Source organism: Protopterus annectens, chromosome 15.part0 (genome assembly GCF_019279795.1).
Source record: "Protopterus annectens isolate FY-2018-M chromosome 15.part0, PAN1.0, whole genome shotgun sequence".
NCBI lineage: Eukaryota > Metazoa > Chordata > Ceratodontiformes > Protopteridae > Protopterus > Protopterus annectens.
The window spans coordinates 472,488,427-472,507,309 of record NC_056749.1 but is presented as its reverse complement, the minus strand read 5'-3'; the positions used below and the strand labels follow the sequence as shown (position 1 = coordinate 472,507,309).

The 18,883-nt window shown below is 41.7% G+C and overlaps 1 protein-coding gene across 4 annotated transcripts in view; it reads left to right on the top strand.

The window, feature by feature from the left end:
- COL4A5 (collagen type IV alpha 5 chain) overlaps positions 1-18,883 on the top strand; it is a 3,591,008-nt gene that overhangs the window by 2,346,539 nt on the left and 1,225,586 nt on the right. For all 4 annotated transcript variants that reach the window (XM_044057208.1, XM_044057205.1, XM_044057207.1 and 1 more), the window contains exons 27-28: positions 8,936-9,028; positions 9,142-9,246. In XM_044057208.1, coding sequence (XP_043913143.1) covers positions 8,936-9,028; positions 9,142-9,246 — 198 coding nt within the window. The remainder of the gene's footprint in view (positions 1-8,935; positions 9,029-9,141; positions 9,247-18,883) is intronic.

The window sequence follows — 18,883 nt, the reverse complement described above, 5'->3', positions numbered from 1 at the left end:
AGTGGAAGCTCATTATTTGTCAGCATATGGCAGTTTCTATAATGCCTGAGGAGAACAAAGTGCTTAAAGGAGAACAATAGAAGAGATAAAAGCAGGTTTACTTTATGATCTGATATTTTAAGTATTCAAGATTTACTGTGCATAGCCTGGCTAGGAGTAGGGTGTAAAAGGAGTACTAAGACAAGTTAAGGAACAACTATTTCTGAGCTACCAAGAGTGGTTTTGCATAGCCAAGCATAAAATGGTTGATAACACAGTTGGTACAGCATCTACTACAAAAATAAGGAGTCTACTTCACTAGTATTAATGTAGAAACACTGATGTGCCCTCAGCACAACTAACAGTGTTACAGCACAAAACACTCAACTTACAAGTAATACAATGCTCGTCTAGCAACTGGTATCAGCTTTGTGCAACTGCATATAGCTTTTTGCAAACTAGCTGTGCTGGAATGCTCAATGAGTACATTAACCAACAGCCAGACACCCCACTGACATAGTTTCGTCAGTCTACAGGTGAATACTGAAAAACACTAACTAGCTGCTCTGCAGCATCACCTGTAGTGGTTTAGAGCAGAATGAGACAGCAGCACACAAACCAGTGATGTATAATTAAAAAGCAAAACATTTAAACAGCCAATCTGAATACTACTTTCTACTAGGCTGGCAGTAATTTGTTCTCCCAGAAAAGCAGCAAATTACCCTTCGTGTAGAATAATCACTAGGCAATACTCTAAGACTGCATTCAAACACTGCCAAACCAAGTTATACCCAGTTAGAAATATGTTCTGAAACTAGCAAAAAAAAAGTCTCAGTTGTTAAATGACAATTTAAAAAAAGTAAAACACACTTCTCTGTTTTGTAAGATATGAAAAATGGTGTCAAATCTAGCAGAAATAGATCAAATCTGATTCCATTAAAAACTCAGATGCACTGTTTATAACACTCTAATCAAGCATACGCCAAAGCTCACAAACTGACTAATGTAAATAAAACAAAAAATTGAAACATCTAATCTCCACAGTACAACTTGCTGCTATGCCAACAGTAATTTGAAAATCCAGAACAGCAGCATATATCCCCTCTCTCAAAAGAAAATCCCTAGCAATGTTACAAGATGCTCCCAAATACCGCCAGTCTTAAATTGTGTCTAGTTAACAATATACACTGACATTTTGCAAAAAAGAAAATGTCTCAGATGTTAACTGACAAGTAATTAAACCACACTTTCCTGCTATTTGAAGAAACTTGAAAAAGAGTCAAATCCAGTAAAACCAGGTGGAATCTAGTTCCAGCAAGAGCTTAGACCCACAGCTCACAGCACTCCAGACAAAAGTTGTTTCCTTTGCTAAATGATAGCTATGTAATCTGAATACTAATGCATCCATTTGGCTAGGTTATTTTATAAAAATGATTTCTTACTTAGGGTAACTGCCAAAGGAAATGAGTCCCAGTTCTCTGAGGGCTGTAGACTCTGTTTATCTGCCTGCTTCAGTTCTTCCATCGAGGATATCTGGGCTGCTGTGGCCTAAACATTTGCCAAGCAGTAAAACTTGGCTATAATGGAGCTTAGAAAGGCTAACTGAGAAAGCTTTTTATATCTTTCATACCTGATATTTTCCTTCTCATTCATCCTCACAAACGGGTCTCGGATCCGATCCTCAGATCCAACTTGGCCACAATACCAAAGACTTTGGATCCAATTCTTGAGCTCCTCTCTATATCCACAAGCTCCATTCTATCCCCAGCTCTCCAGATCTCATTTGTTGCCATTGTGGTAAGACAGAGGTTACTGATTCTTGAGCATGTAAGGCTTATTTTTCATACAGTTACTGCTTAAACTTTCTTCTTTACTGTTAAACTTAGTATCTGCTCTTTTCCTCCCTCCTTAGCTGCTAGAATCAGGGTTTCTCTTTCCATATTTTTTCTTCAACCTTTTGTACCATTGTTGGTAATTTCTCTCTTACTCCTAGGTTTTCAAAAAAAAAACTGTGCTGTTTTATAGTCTTTCTGGATTCTGTTGAACCCTTGGGTTACACTACCCTTCTCCTATCAAACAATTTGTGCTGTTTTATTCTCTGGCCTTGCTAACCCCTTTCTTTCCTTGGGTCGCATTACCTTTTATAACTAAGGTATCTGACAAACCCACTGGTTTTAAGAAGTACACTTTATGTGAGCATAAGATCCCCAACTCGGATGCCTAGAAAAAGTGCATTTATTGCCTGGTGGTGGAACACAAATTCTGCATGCTGTGTTTGCACCACCTTTAACCTTCAGACTCTGATGGACAGGTGCAATAAGTTAATATTGAAAGGTTTATTACAGACTTCTTCTGTGGCTCAACCCCTCTCCAAAGAAACCAAGTCTTCTTCCTCGGTTTCCAGGAAATGGACTCTTCAGAAGTCCCTGAAGTCCTCTTTGAAGCCATTAAAAAAGAAGAGGAAGGTTTTGGATCCAGTCTGCTGGGATCCAAAGTCCTTTGGGCAACCTTCAGAGCCACAGTCCTCCTCTGATCTGACAGGCTGTACTCTCATGAGGGTTTCACCATTACCTTCTACCTCCTTCTCATATCCAAAGCCTCCAGATCCAACAAGCAGAGCTTGTACTCTGAAGTAAGTTCTGAATCCGGTATCTCCAGCCCTACCTACACAATTGCTCAAGATGCTGAAGATGCATTCCAGACCAGCATCCACAGCATTGTCCAGGTCTTTGAGGAGTCTGACAGAGACAGATGTGGATAGGATGATAAGCAGATTTCTCAAGGCTCAGATCCAGATAGGAGTTCTGCCAGGTCCATCCCATCATGGATCTGTGAGTGCACCCGGCCAGCCAATGCTTTCTCCTTCTCTGATCTAATACATGGCTGTGGAATTCCAGGATGTGAGATTCCTGAGAGGTTTGGCATTGGATCTGAGGAAGCTTCCCTCCTCGACTCCATCCGTGTCCTCTGATACCCTTGGATCACAGTGGGTCTTGATCTGAGAGGTCAGCGCCGGGTCTGAGGGGTTGGGTTTGGCTCTGGCTTTGTTGAATCCATCCCTTCCCCTTGCAGCCTCAGCCCTGGATAACTCGGATCCAAGGATGGTCCTGACCTTAAATCTTCAGTGGTTCTGCTCCAAGGAAGGGGGAGAGGTTTTCCCAGGTCTGTCAGCTTTCAAGGTGGTAGAAACAGCTTTATCTTTGCACAGAGAACCATACTCTCTAACCTCGGAACCTGACCATAGCCCCTCATTGGGTCAGAGCTGAGAGCCCAACAGATCTGCTTCTCAGGGTCAAACAGTTCCAGAATGCCTCCAATCATGTTCCCCAGAGAGATGTCTTCCCTCTTCTGATACCTCTCCTGAGCGCCCCCCCCCCACTGAAGAAGTCTCTTGGAAGAGAATGTGTAAGAGGAGGCACATAGACTCATCCATGGAGTCTGTCATGGAAGACACTGATTTTGAAGAGGGAGAAGGATCCCCTGATCGCCACCTGATGACATCTCCTTTGCAGACATCCTTGAAATCCTCAAACAGAAGGGTGGCTGGTCTGCTCAGTCTCCTTCTGCTGAGGAATCAGTGTTTCTGGAGGCTTTCAGTACTGAACCATCTACTTCTTGGGTTATCCTCCCTTGGATGAATTTATTGATTTGGTTTCCCACCAGGCTTCGAAGGAACTAGACACTGTTGAGCCTACCCCCAAGTGCCTAGACATGTTTTTTAGTCCCCCCCCCCGACAGATCCACTGGAGCAAGGGAATCCCGGTTGATGCTATAGTTGTAGCATCAGTCCTGTTTCCATCCACTGAACCAGGGAGTCCAGAGCGATGGAAAGATTTGGAAAGCATGTGTATGCCTCAGCTACATTCATGCTGAGGTCATTAAACTACCTGGCTCATGTTACTCATCTGCAGACAGATTTGATGAAGGAACTTTCGAATACTCTTTCAGAGTCTGTGTCTGTGGTGGATCACAAGACGATTTCTCCACAACTGGCTACTCTTCTGTCCATTTCTAATCCATCAATGAGGCTGATCTCCCATACAGCGAAGGGTGCCTCAAGAACTGCCAGTTCAGGCATAGCCATTAGTAGACATGCCTGATGAGGCTATGTGACTTTGTGGAATCCTTCAAGATGTCCTTTGTCAATGCCCCTTTTGATGGCTCTTCTTTGTTGAAGCTATCAGTTAAAGATACGTTCACCCATAGCTAACAGGAAGGAAAGACTCTGTCTGCCACTAGAATCAAATTTTCTATCCATCAACTTACACTCTCTAGAAACCAACAGGGTGGTAAGATGATGTGTCAGGGACCTTTTCAGGATTCACATGGGGATGTTTCCTCCAGAGACACAGGAGGAGGTTTCAATGGACGACATCACCCCAGAGTCAGAAGGGGTCTGCAGAATCAGGGTTTCAGAGATTCCTTCTCTGACAGGCCCTACCAACGCTCCTGAAGCATTGCCCGACTGCACACTTATGGAGGCAATTGGGGGTCATTTTTCCTTGCACTTAGACTCCTGGACAAGTATCACAAGAAATTCATGGGTGCTAAGAGCCATACCCAGGGGTTACTATTTATCATTTTTCTCATTCTCCTCCTGTCCGAATAAAGAAACTTCCCAACACTCCACCCAGTCAGAGGGAAGATGCAGCTCAGAAAATATGAAAGCTGCTACAAAAAAAAGAGTCATCCAGGATATCCCACCTGAACAGACAGGATTTGGAACTTACTCCCACTTCCTTTTAGTGCCAAAGAAAACAGGGAACCTAAGACCCTTTTTGGATCTAAGCAACTTAAAGCAATATGTAAAGAAGACAAACTTCCAAATGGTTATGGTTCAGTTCATCCTGCCCCTTCTGAGCAAGGATGACTGGATGTGCTCTATAGATCTCCAGGATGTGTACTATCACATCAAAATAGACAGATTGTTTGTGTCTTTCGACTTTTCCCGGTTAGGGGTCGCCACAGCGGAACTCCGGTCCGCTAATGATTGGCAGTTGATTTTTACGTACTGGCTTGCCAGGCCTGACGCACAGATAATCCAGGAAATATCTCCATTTTTGGCTGGGAGCCAGTCCTTACCAATTTAGAGTTCTTCCCTTTGCTCTCACCACAGCCCACAGGGTGTTCACCAAATGCATGGCAGCAGTAGCAGCTTATTTGAGGCTCAGTATTCCAAGTGTTTACATATCTCGACAATTGGCCCTTCATCATCCCATTCAAGCATCAACTTCTACAAGCCAGGATTACTTGATCCAGATTTCCAACACCTTAGGCATCCCAAACTATGCCAAATCAAACTTGGTCCCCATACAGACCCTGGAATTTATAGGAACTCTATTGAATACTACAGTTCAGGTGGCATCCTTACCCTCTCATCACATCATTGAGAAATCAGGTAAAGGTCATACTGTCTCATCCATTCTCTCTAGCAACAGTAGTATTACAGGCTTTTGGGTCAATGTCAGCTGCCCTTCTTGTTCCTCTAGCAAGATTCTTCATGCGAATCCTTCAAGGGACCTTGGCTGTACAGTGGTCCATACTTTACCAACCCCTTTTGTTTCCCTTAAGACTCACTCCAGTCTACAAATGTCATTGTTACTGGTGGAGCCAGTCCGATGACCTGTTTCTGGGCAGGCCGTTTTCCCTTCCTCCCCCAACTGCCACAATGACCACTGACACTTCTCAACTGGGGGGTGCATTTTCTGGGAAAGACGCCCAAGGAATGTGGTCCCCCTTGGAGACCAAGATGAATATCAGTGCCTTAGAGATGAGAGCAGTGCTTGCTGTGATCTATTTGCCTCACCTGTCACCACCCAATCTAGCAAGTACTTTGCTCTGATGTCCGCCTCTGGGGGAGTTACTGAGAGATGCTCCGATTCATGATTGGCCCCGGGACTCCTATATGCCTACCCTCCTCTTCCTCTGTTTCCCAAGTTCTTACAGAAAGCAAGCAGGCTGAAGACCTCAGAAGACCTCAGTCATCCTTATTGCCCACTTCTGACCTTGACAGGGTTTGGTTTCCCTTCCTCTGGTCTCACTTGAAATATCTCCCATGGATACTGGAGCCCACTCAGGATCTTCTGTCTCATCCTTCAGGAATTCAACACCCCAGTGTCCACACCCTCAAGCTAACTGCATGGTTTATCCAATTCCAGTCATAGCTAAACAGTCCAGGCTTGCTTCCCTGGTTCATGGCATTATTGTGGCCTCCCAGATGGCTTCTACCAAGAAAGTCTACAGAAGCAAATGGAAAAGATTCTCCATTTGGGCTTCCAACTAGAATACTGACCTTTTTACAGCACCTACTTTGGCAACTCTTCTCTTTTTAACCACTTTTTTTTAAAGAAGGTGCTAATTTCTGTACTGTTAAGCTTCAGGTAGCAGCAATTTCTAATTTCCATTCTGGATACAAATCTTTTTCTCTGGCTTCATCCAGATTGTGTACAGCCTTCATGAAGAGTGTCTTTCTTCTCAGACCCCCAGTAAAGGACTCTTCTCTTCCTTGGGTACTCACTGCGGTTCTTCACGGTTTAATTCAAAAACTCTTTGAACTAGCAGACAAATGCGATATGAAGCTTTTTCTTGGAAAATTATCTTCTTAGTGGTTATCACTTCAGCAAAAAAAATTTCTGAGCTCCAGGCCCTTTAAGCTAAGCCTCCTTACATTATTTTTCATAAGCACAATGTATCTCTTCAGAACAACCCTTCCTTTCTTCGTAAAGTGCTGATGGAAAGTAACATTAACCAGTCCATACAATTACCAGCCTGCTTTCCAAATTTTACAAATAAGGCAGAATACATGCTTCATCTCCTTGATGTGCACAGACAATTACATTTTTTATCTTCACAGGAGAAAGCAGTTCAGGAAGTCCAGTCAGCTGTTTGTGTCTTTTCCACTAACTGCTTTGGTCAGACAGTATCCAAAATTACACTGGCCAAATGGATTACTTACTGGTTGTATTTCATTAATTTATTGTCAAAAAGGACTAGATTTGCTACGACTCCATAGAGACCCCTCCACTCGGTCCATGGCTACTTCATCTGCTTTTTTGTCAAGGACTTCTATTGATATTTGTGCTGAAGCCACTTGGTCAAAGACTCATACCTTTGTTACACATTATAAATTAGACACTGTCTCCAGAAGCAGAGCTTCCTTTGGTTCGACAGTGCTCCAACATATCCTTCCATGAGGGCCTCCCGAGAGCTAAGTAGCTGAGGATTCTGTCCCATTTGTGAGGAAAAATGAAAAGGACATCAGATTTAGAAGTTTTGTACTTACCATAACTTGGCATCTGTGTTGTCCATTTTCATTCTTCTCACCATCCCTCCCATCTATCCTCCAAGCCTTGTCACTCCTAGAAGTGTCGGTGTCAGATATTATTGGAACCTTTCAGTTTCTGGTTTGATCCTCAACATTTTTCTTATTTCTATTTCTCTCTATAATAAAGTGGGAGATTAGGCAGCAAACTCGATCTGAGGAGTTGGGGATAGAATGGAGCATTATGACTAGAGGGAGGAGCTCAAGAACTGGATCCGAAGTCTTGGGTGTGTGGCCGAGTTGGATGTGAGACCCATTTGTGAGGAAGAATATAAACAGATAACACAGATGCAAAGTTATAGTAAGTGCATAACTTATATTTAATCCTTGTTGTAAGAATTACTGTAAATGTGCTATGATTAAATTCTTGGGAACAGAGAATGCATGGCATAGCTTGACCACTGTATGAGGAAGCCCTATTGGTCATTATTTGCAAACATACTAATTAGGGTATCAAAGGATAGCCAGTCATATTCTCAGTTTTGTTAAACAGTCACATGTGGTCCAGACCAGTCACTTGCAGTTCCCTTTCCCTGTGCTGAATGTGTAAAGGTGAGTTAGTTTTAGTAAACTTCTTAAGCTACTGTAAAAAGTCAGTCTGGTGACAAACATGCTCATCCATCAAACAAAACAATTTTTCAGGAAGCAAAGTGTTTTCACCTTATTCCACTAAAGAAACAAGACATAGCTTATTGGATCCTTTGGCTATATCATGGATATTTTAGGTCTTGTACATTAACCTATATTTGAACTTTTTGCTAGTTTATCCTGAACAGATTACATTAGGCTCAGGTGGAACAGGACTGGTGTGTGCTAAAATGAAGGGTCCTTTTACATTTCTAATATAGCAAACTGGGTAGTAAATAAAATACCAGAAATAAAAGTTACTCATTTTTAAGCAAATTTTGCCCTCACAGGAAATTGTTTCAATGTTGCAAGGTATTTCTGCTCTCACAAAGTCAGCAGTCATCAGAATAAGTTATGTAATCTGCATTTATTTACATTGTTGGTATTCTTTTGCTCCAGATTACATAAATCGGTGCACAAGAGAGCATCTACCTATGCTATTTGTAATCAGAGTAGCATTCTGAATTTTGGAGAACAATTTCAAGAAGTATTTGAGTTTGAGGAATGGGAGAAGGGCTTGCCTTTCTCAGGGGAGGCTCAGGAACAATTTTACTGACATGGAAACCCCTAGAGGTATCTCAGAGAGCTTTAAATAAGCAAACATGTAAGGCAGAGTGGAGAACACAAAATGCATTTTTATAACCAGAGAAAATCCTCAAGTGCCTATGCCTGACCTTGGAGGTGCCAGTTGGGGTAAAGCATAAAAAGCCACTACTATTCTCATTCTGTCTTTGATGAGAGTAAATAGAGAAGGGAAGTCACTGTGGTTCTATATCAGATGTGTTAGCTGGAGATTGACCCAAATAAATGTCTACTTTGTGCTTAAAGCAACAAACCTGCATTATTTTTTGTCAGTGTGTTTTTTCCTGCATATTGTATGTGAAAAGTGTACTGCAGTTCACATTATTAGGTTCACTATGATCAAGAACTTTGACAAATTCATCAGCTATTTTACAGTAATCTTATACAGCAACATTCTCTTATTTCTCATTTTGTCCCCATCTTTAGGTCCTAAGGGAGAACCTGGTACCACAGTATCAGAACCAGGTACTGTTGGGTCACCTGGACCTCCCGGTATTCCTGGAGATAGAGGACTACCAGGTAAGACTGTCAATTATTTCATGTAAAACAAAGAAAGAAAGAAAAAATGATGTTTGGACAGTGTGTGTTTGTGTATTCTTGTTGTCTCTTAATCAAACTGTGTTTACTTACAGGTGATCCTGGCTTACAAGGACAGCAAGGACGGCCAGGCCTTCCAGGAACAAAGGGCGATCCAGGCTTGCCTGGGATTGGGCTTCCAGGCATACCAGGAGAAAAAGGTAAGTTGAGCCTCTCTTCATAGAAATAGTGTTTTTATAGCACAAACCATTTTCTACATAACACAAGATATAGGAGATTGGTTGCTGTTGGTAAACTCACAAGATGCCAAGTGAAAAAGCAAGGCAAATCTCTTCCTAAAAACAGTACGACTGTTGACAGCAGTAATCAGTTTCAGTATAAATAAATTGTAACAAATTGGTGGTAGCTGCTAATCCCCCTCGTATACCCTGAAGGTCAGGGTACTTATAAACATCTTACAGAACCACTAATAAAGCATATTACTAACAAGTAACTATGTTTTATTCCATAGAGTCTGTGGACAATCACAAGTATTTTTGTTCTCACAAATCGTTAACTGTGTTCTAGAAATCATTTTTGTGAGATCTGGTTTATTTAAACACATTACAGTTTTACTAACAAACAGTGCAGTCCTAATATACAGTGCACTTTGTTTTCCCTGGTGACTGAATCATCTTTTATTTAATAATTAAATCTGCAATTTTCATATATAGCTATTTATACACCCAGTCTACCCTAGTACCAGTGTTTACATTATACAGTTCCACACTGATTCCAACACTGACAAAAAAGAAAAAAAAAAGTGATATCCTCAACCTCTTTGTCAACCATACGCTAGCCATTGCCTAAAATATTTGTATGGCGCCTCTGTTTCTTCTATTATCACGAGACTCCAAAGAATAGCTGACCTACTTTTGGCCTCCGCCCTATGCAAATGCTACTTCTCCTATTATTCTTACTCTCCTCATACATTCTCTCAATGCCCCCGTTAATTCTTCTGTAATTAATTTTTTTTGGATAGTCTTGGTTCTCATTTCACATTCCTTAATACCATTCATTATCTGAATCGTGTCTTCGGTGGGCAGTCCCATCCATTTTTTTATAGCTACCAACAGTATCCAGTTTACTAAGGCCTTGATATTTAATTGTTTCTGCAGGTATCCCACCCAACTTAAGTAAAAGTGTATTTCTTCCAATCGCCATTCATAGCCTAACACTTTCTGAAGTAAATTTTGGATGTCTGTTCAAAACTTATCAAGCTTATTGCAGTCCCAATGTGTTTACAACATCCATTTTCATTCTGTTTATATCTCCAGCATATTTCTGTTACTTCTGGAAACATTTTGTGAATCCTATCTACAGTGTAAAAATATTTCTGTAAGCATTTCCAAACAAATATTCTAAATTTCCTGACCTTAGACACTAACTTGGGTGCCCTACAGATTTCATACCAATTGTCAATTAGCTATTTCCTTGTCAGTTTTTGCCATCCCTGGATATGTTTGCATATTATTTTTTTTGTTTCCTGCTACTAATGTTCTGTGCAGCCTGCTTATTGGTTTCCTATTATCCACTTCTGCTCGTCTTGTTTCCATCGTTATCTTAGTATGTTTAGACTTTGATATTTTCTTCTTAGGAGCTCTCTGTTGTATTCTTCAAGAATTCTTTGCAACTCCCTACATTTCATCACAAGCTTCAGTCCCAGATTGACTCTCTTAAACACTTTCTGTTATATTCTTTTAACCTCCACTTTTAATCTTTCCAATACAATATATGTATCTCCCTATTCTACATCTGTTGCAGTAATGTGTTGTCTACAAAAAGTCTATGTTTACTAGTCCAGTAGGCCACAGTTCAAACATCCAGAGTAAATACTTCTTCCTTTACATAATGTCTAACAAAATTCTACATATAACACATATTTCACTGGGACCAAATACTATGTTTTTGAACATTTTGATCAAACTCTCCCTGTATAATCATCATTAAGTTCCAATTAGAATTTGAATTATTATTTTGAGTGCAAAATAATCTTTGTTGGGTGGCATTGTGCTATCTGTGTAAATAAGGTAATTCACTCCCTTCAACTGGTAAAATCATTTTATGCCCATCAGTTTTAGTTCCCTTATCTTTCCAAATGAATCTCATTATGTTTTGTAGCATGTCCCAAAAACCTTTGGCCAGGTTATATGTAATACCTTGCCCTACATATAATACTAACAGGGCTATAAAGAACTTTATGACTTAAATATGTTGTTACAGGCTGTTATCACAATAAATTACAAATGTTTTCCTTTATCTTATTCCATACTTCCTTGGATAAGTCCCTGAATTTCATAGATGTCCATACCCCCCAAACATTTCATTCTGTATTGCCCTGATATATTCAGATGATTTTGTACCATATCATGATTAGGGGCATAGTTCACACAAATATCAATGGCCTTATCCTCACTGACTCTATATCCTGATATTTCTATAAATTGCCTTGACAACTTGAACAACTACAAAATAGGTTTTGGGTTGGCAAAGTACACTATCACATAATCTGCAAACATAACTAATTTTTCCTGTATTCCATGCCATTATTATCCCCAGGTACTACTTTGCCTTATCTTTTGTACAAACAGCTCTATGTAAAGTACAAACAATAACAGGAAGACAATACACCCCTGTCTAGTACTTATTTCCATTCTGAATTCCCAGGTAATTCTCCCATCTACCTAACATCCATAGAATGTTTATAAATCACCTGTAATTAGAGGATTAAGTCCATGGTGAATCCCATTTTATGCATGATATTCCACAAGTATTTCCAATGCACCCTGTCAAATGCTTTCTCAGCATCTACACCCACTAATACTAATGGTTTATCTGTGTCTTCTGCTTCTAGCTGTTTCATGCGTGCTATTGTAATATTATGTAAAGTCTACATAGGCTTAACAAAGTCTCATTGATCCATATTAATCATTTTTTACAGAATCTTGGCAACTCTATTAGGAAGAATAACCAGAAATACATTATAGTTGTGATTTAACACAGAAATAGGATGATGTGATGTTATTATAAATATTACTCTTTTCATGAACACGCAGTTCTTCCTTCTTTTGTTTAAAATTCTGTTAGACATACTACATCGTAGTAAAAGAATTGCCTGCTTATATTCTTGCCAGTTCTTTACTGGAATCTCAACCTAGTGATTTACTCACAACATGGGATTTAAATTGTTCTTCTATCTCCTCTGTCACTATATGCTGTAGCTGTAGCCCTTCCTCTCTACTTTTCCTAGATATCTCCAAACCATGTAAAAATCCTTGTAGTGTTAGCAACTGCTCACATTCCTTGGTTTGTGTCTATAATTACATGTATAAAAATATTTAAATTTCTTCCTATTGTTTCATGATCTCTATATATTTTCCAATGTTGATATCTCTTAACTTTGTTTCTTTACATGTTTTGCTGCCTCAACTTTTGTGCCAAATGTTACTGCAGTTTAGGTGTATTCTTAAAATATAGCTGTTTCTCAGTTGAATCCAACAGGTAATCCTTTAACTTATAATGTTCAGCATTAGATTACTGCTGCAGTAGCCTATGCTGCAGAGAACGTACCCTGCCAAGGATCAGATGTCCATCCAGCTTTCAAAACTCGAGGACACCTTCCATGAGCCCATGTGTCCATAACAGCTTGAGGGCAAGCAGTAGAAGAGCAGATATATGGGTGTTAAAAAGCAGAACTTTCTTGCTGTTGAAGCAGCTTGCAAGTCTTGTTTTCAGCTCCAGTTTTGTAAGTCCAATGGATGACTAGTTATAGCAAATTGGCCAGATACATGCCCCATTGTGGATTACCTTCCATTATTTAAGAAAAGTGCATTTTTTTGTCAGAAATTATGTCTAGTAGAAAAGGGTAGGATGATCAAAAATACAGATATAAAGATGACCACACATCTTGTCTGTTCTGCCTAGGGGAAAAGCAAGATATTCAGGCTTGTCTAATTTGTTTTTCCCTTACTCATAAGACCCTAAGAGACAGGTGAGGATGTTCTTCGTGTTTCACTGTTGCAGTCATCACACTTGGGTTTTCCTGCCAGGGGTAGCCCTCAGCCGGCCTGAATACCAGAGGCTTAGTATTTCTGCATCGGTTGCTGTCACTCCAGGACTGTTGTCAGGTCGTCAGTGGTATAAAATCAGGCAGCCGACACCATTACATCAGTCTTTTTTGCCGAGGAGCCTGAAGCAGAAGTAGTTCACACGAGTGCTGGTTGGCCGTACCTGAGTTTTTCGTTTCCGAATTGAAGTCGAAGTCTTCTAAAGCTAAGTACCCTGTTGGGATCCTTTTTTCTTGCTCTGATGTCAGAAAAAGTTAACAATGGTCTCGCATGTGGAAAGCAAATACCACACCGTGACGTCCATTCTTACTGCATCACCTGTTTAGGCCCAGACCATGACGTCCCTCACTGTCGCTTTTGTGCTTTGTTCAACACCAGAATTATGCATCGTTGGGCCCTTATTGTAGCTAAATATTTTTGCTCAGTCCTCATATTCCGATATGGCTTCGGTAAGCCTTCCAACTATGGATCTTCTGAAAAAACATAAGGATAAAGACAGAGACAGACCGCACATGTCCAAAACTGCTGATGACGCTTCCATTAAGCTAGTCGTCAGTTCTCCACTCCTCCATGAGGTGCTTTCGCAGCTCCTGATGCCTGCTTCTGTGGATTTGCAGGCCTCTACTGAAAACTGTTTGGAGTCCGGTGTGTTGCAAGACTCTTCAACTAAGGATCCTGCGGATGTCTCTACCTTGGATGGGTCTGGAGCCGCTGAGCAGGCACTGGCTTTCGAGGAAGTTCTTCACACTACCAATACTCGACACAAACACACGGTTTCCTTCGCGTCTTCAGTTCTCTCTAAAACTAATGAGTTTCCAAGGCTAGGGTACAAACTACGCTTAAAAAAACGACGACCCAAGCTCAGTCACCTGCTTCCATGCCTCAGTTTCAAATGCTTAAATTGGCAGAAGACCTTATTATGCTTATTAGGGGAAGCCAGACTACCCCTTCCAAAGGAAAAAGAGACTTGTACCCAGTAGTTTTATCTGAACAGAAATCCGATGATGCTGATGTTTCTGAATATGAAGACATGCAACCCCTGTCTTATGAGGATTCTGATGCAGAGGAATCCATTCCTTCTGCCTCTCCTCCCAAGGATTTTTCATTTGGTGAAACCCTACATACTTTAAGGGAGCATTTCCAATGGGAATGTCAGGACTATCTTCAGTCAAAAAAGAGACTCAGGGAATTCTTTGATTTACCACAGCACAGACCTTTAGCCATTCCTCCTGTCCTGGATGTTGTAGATGATGTTTTTATGGAATCAAGTTTGACTCCTGACATCCTTCCTCCTCCTCCTGCTCCCACGAAACCTGACAGGTACTACAGAGTCCCTGACTCTCACAAATTCCTTTTCAAAAATCCAATTGCTGACCTAGAGGTCATCTTCCAAGGATCTAAAGGAATTAAAGCAACCTCAGCTAAGAATCCCACCCCCTCAGACAGGGATTCCAGAGCTTTAGACAGATAGGATAAAAAAGTATACACTTCTGCAACTCTTGCTATTAGAGCACTAAACTGACAGTTCCACATGCTGAATTATCAGCAGCATACCATGGAACTCCTCAAACAAAAAATATCTTCCTTTCCTGCTTGTGCAGAAAATAAATAATTAGAAGAGCTTATGCATTCTGCAAGCCAAGTTACTAAGCACAGCTTGCAATGTGGCTTTGACATCCTAGATGCATCTTGCAGGTCAGCAGTCACTGGTTCTGTCCTTAGAAGGCATGCTTGGCTTAAGGAACAGACCTTGCCAGGCCACGTCAAATCAAAATTATTGGACGCACCATTGAACAATGACAATTTGTTTGGCAACCAAGGTAGAAGAGGTCTTAAAAAAGATGGAAAAAAACGCTAAATCTATACAGACAGTTAAAGACATTTTACAGGTCCAGCCTCAGAGGTTCAATAGGCATTGCCCCTCCAAACACTGGTCCTTTCCAGCCCCCACCAGGCCAGCTCAGCCAAGACCCAGGGGAAGCAGACCCCCCAGACAGCAGTCTCAGGGAATGCAGAGATCTAAGCAATGGAGTTCCTCCTCTTCAAAAGCAGGGTGTTATGGTAAGAACTCACAATAACTTTACACCACCACCCCTTACATCTGCTCACCTGCTTGTGCCCCTAGGAGGAAAACTCTTCTTCCATGCAAACAACTGGGCCTCTATTACCAATGACCGATGGGTCCTCAACATAGTGTCCCAGGGATACAAATTTTGTTTCCACAATCTACCAACCCCAAAAGGGTTTCCAGATCTTCCTCCAAACCAGTGGCAGAGGCCATAAAACAAGTCCATTCCCTGCTCTCCATGCGGGCAATACAGCATGTTCCTGCAGGCAAGATAGGCCAAGGCTTCTATTCCAGACTTTTCCTGGTACCCAGATAAGAGGGCACCTGGCACCCAATCCTTTATCTATCCATTCTAAACACCTTTCTGGTGACACCAAAATTCAAAATGCTTACCCTCCAGTAGCTTCTTCCTATACTTTCCAAGGATGCTTGGTTAGCCACCCTAGACCTAAAAGAAGCCTACCTGCACATCCCAATCAGGGAATCTTGCATTAAATATCTACATTTCAGGGCAGGATCTATGCACTTTCAGTTATCTGCGCTTCCCTTTGACTTATCCACTGCTCCCAGAGTTTTCACAAAATGCCTGGCTCCAGCCATTGTTTTTTGCAGACAAAAGAAATATTCAAATTTACCCCTACTTAGACGATTGTCTGATTCAGGCAGACAGTCCGGAAAAGCTGTTACAGCACCTGACCTTTGTAAAGGACCTACTGACATCCCTGGGGTATACTGTCAACGAAAAGAAATCAGAACTAGGCCCCACACAAAAAATTGTATTCCTGGGAGAAAGCCTGGAGACAGCATCCCAGATGGCATTCCCTATTACAGAAAAACAAGCCTACCTGACTTGCTACTTCTCTCAACTAGCCACCAGAACCCAGTTATCCGCAAGGAAAATCCTGCAAGCTCTAGGGTTCATGGCCTCCTGCATTCTACTCATTCCATATGCAAGACTGCATATGAGGAAACTACAATGGTACCTAAAAAGTCTTTGGTGTCAACATTCTCAAGACCTGGAAACTATCATACCTATGATACCCTGTCTAAGGAAAGATTTTTTTTGGTGGGCAGCAGCATGCAACCACATCAAGGGACTTCCCTTCTCACAACCCCATGCTGCCCAGACCCTCACCACAGATGCATCAGACTATGCCTGGGGTGCACACCTGGATGGCAGGTGCATCCAGGGCCATTGGAGTCCAAATCCAATACACCTGCACATCAACCAAAGAGAGATGCTAGCTGTTCAGCACGCCCTGACAGATTTCAGACCCCCTACTCTCTCCGGCGCCCTCTAGTGATCAAAACAGACACCACCACAGTGATGTGGTATATCAACAAGCAGGGAGGGACTCACTCTTATCCTCTCTGCAGGCTCACCATGACCCTTTTGCGCATGGCCTCAGCCATGCAAATACACCTACTAGCACAACTCCTGCCAGGCTTCCTAAACTCTCTGGCAGACAACTTAAGCAGAAACCTGCTAGATCCACATGAGTGGCAGCTAGACCACATAGCCTTCAACCTTGTAACCCAGAAATGGGGCACCCCGAAGGTGAACCTCTTTGCCTACCACTCCAATTCATCACCTCAGCAAATTCTGCACTAGGGAACCTCACAGCAACACCTGGAAAGTGGATGCTCTATCCTTCTAATGGGTAAACCTCTCAATCTATGCATTTCTCCCTCTGCCACTCATTTCAAGGGTACTGCTCAAAATAAGGGAGTAAAAGCCAAGTGCAATCTTCATTGCCCCAGACTGACCATGCCAGCACTGGTACCCACTGCTGCACAGCCTGTCAACCCCTGCCACCATGGCACCTACCTCAGATCCCAACACTCCTGACCCAGAAGAATGGAGAATTCATGAATCTACAATTGCAGACCCTGAACCTGGCAGCCTGGCTTATTCCCTGACCTCTCCTCAAGCTACCAGTCTAAGCAAACAAGTCCTGGATGTTATACGTGAGGCCAGACGCCCCAGCACTAGAAAATCTGATGCTGACAAGTGGAAAAGGTTTTGCACCTAGATCCAGGCTAAGGGAGCCAAAACAGCACAGCCCTCCCTACCTCTCATCCTGGATTACCTAGCAGACCTACTACACAGGGGTCTATCCTTCTCTTCTATTAAAATTCATGCCTTTGCCATCTCTGCTCATTACAGCACAGAGCCACCTCTCTTCTCACACTCTCTCATCAAACAGTTCCTAAGAGGGGCTAACAACTTAAGGCCACCCAGAAGACCTCCTACCCCAGCTTAGGACCTTAACTTTCTGCTGGAAAAGCTCACTCTACCCCCCCCCCCCCTTTGAGCCTGTAGCTTCAGCAGAGTTAAAATTCCTCTCTTGGAAAACAGCCTTGCTTCTAGTCATCTATTCAGCTAGAAGAGTTTCAGAGCTACAAGCACTCATGGCTGTAGAGCCCTTCATCATTTTCCATGCTGACAGGGTCTCCCTCAGGACTAACCCATCCTTCATGCCTAAAGTGGTGTCCAGTGTGGCTCTCAACCAATCCATTAATTTGCCCACCTTTTTCCCTAACCCACAAAACAATGGAGAAAGGATTATGCACTCTCTAGATGTGCACAGACAGCTCAGATTCTGTCTGGATAGGACTAAATCTTTTAGAAAAACTGACCAATTGCTAGTCCGCTTTGGAGCAGGGGCAGAGGGCAAGGCCATATCCAAACAAACAATATCCAAATGGATAGCACACTGCATGTGCCTATCTTCTTTAATCCAGTGCAGGCTTTGCCACCACTGTCTTACAGGGTATCCTAGCCAGCCCTCAGTCTTCTTGATTGCCTCCACCCTTTTATTCAGCTTTGGGAATCAACCCAAGTGTGATGACTGCAATAGTGAAACATGAAAAACATAGTACAGTTGTGTACACTGACCATAAATGTAGATGTTAGAGTATATTCACTGTTGCAGTCCTGGTTTCCCACTCTCCATCCCCCTTGTCTCTCTCTCTCTCTTTCACTTTCCTTACAGGGAATTTTTTGGTATTTACTTTCTACTTGTGGTGTTCTTCCACCATAAAGACAATGAGCCAGCAAACTGTGACCTGAAAAATGTATTTATTAATGCAGCATAAAAAACAAGTGACCAGACCTGTTTCGGCTGGTAAGAAACACAGCCTTCTTCAGTGTGAACATAAAAAAAAAAATGCTACTGTTTATATACCTGCATCTTAATTGATTACTCAAAACCTTCATTGGTTTATTTAAAATTGCTCATTGAGACCAGGTGGAAATAATCCACCTAGCTTTACAATCCATTTTTTTCTTTAGAATCTAGAATGGAATGCCAACCTGTTTTGTTTAATTTATTTCCCTTTACCACATCAATAATCATAAATCTAAATTTAGCTGATTTGTGTATCATGCAATATTTATGTAGTGCATTGTTGGATTTTTTGTTCTTAATGTTACTTACATGCTCAGAGATTCTCAGCAGAAGAGGCCGAGAGGTTTGGCCAATGTTGAAAGATCCACAAGTGCATGTGGCAAGGTATACAAGCCAATCACTGCTGCAACTGGCAAAAAATTTAATGTCATACACAATGCCATAATTTTTACTCGTGAACTGTTTGGACTTAGATATTTTATCACAGTGTATACAGTGACCACATGGAAAACATCTAATCAAAGGTTCACCT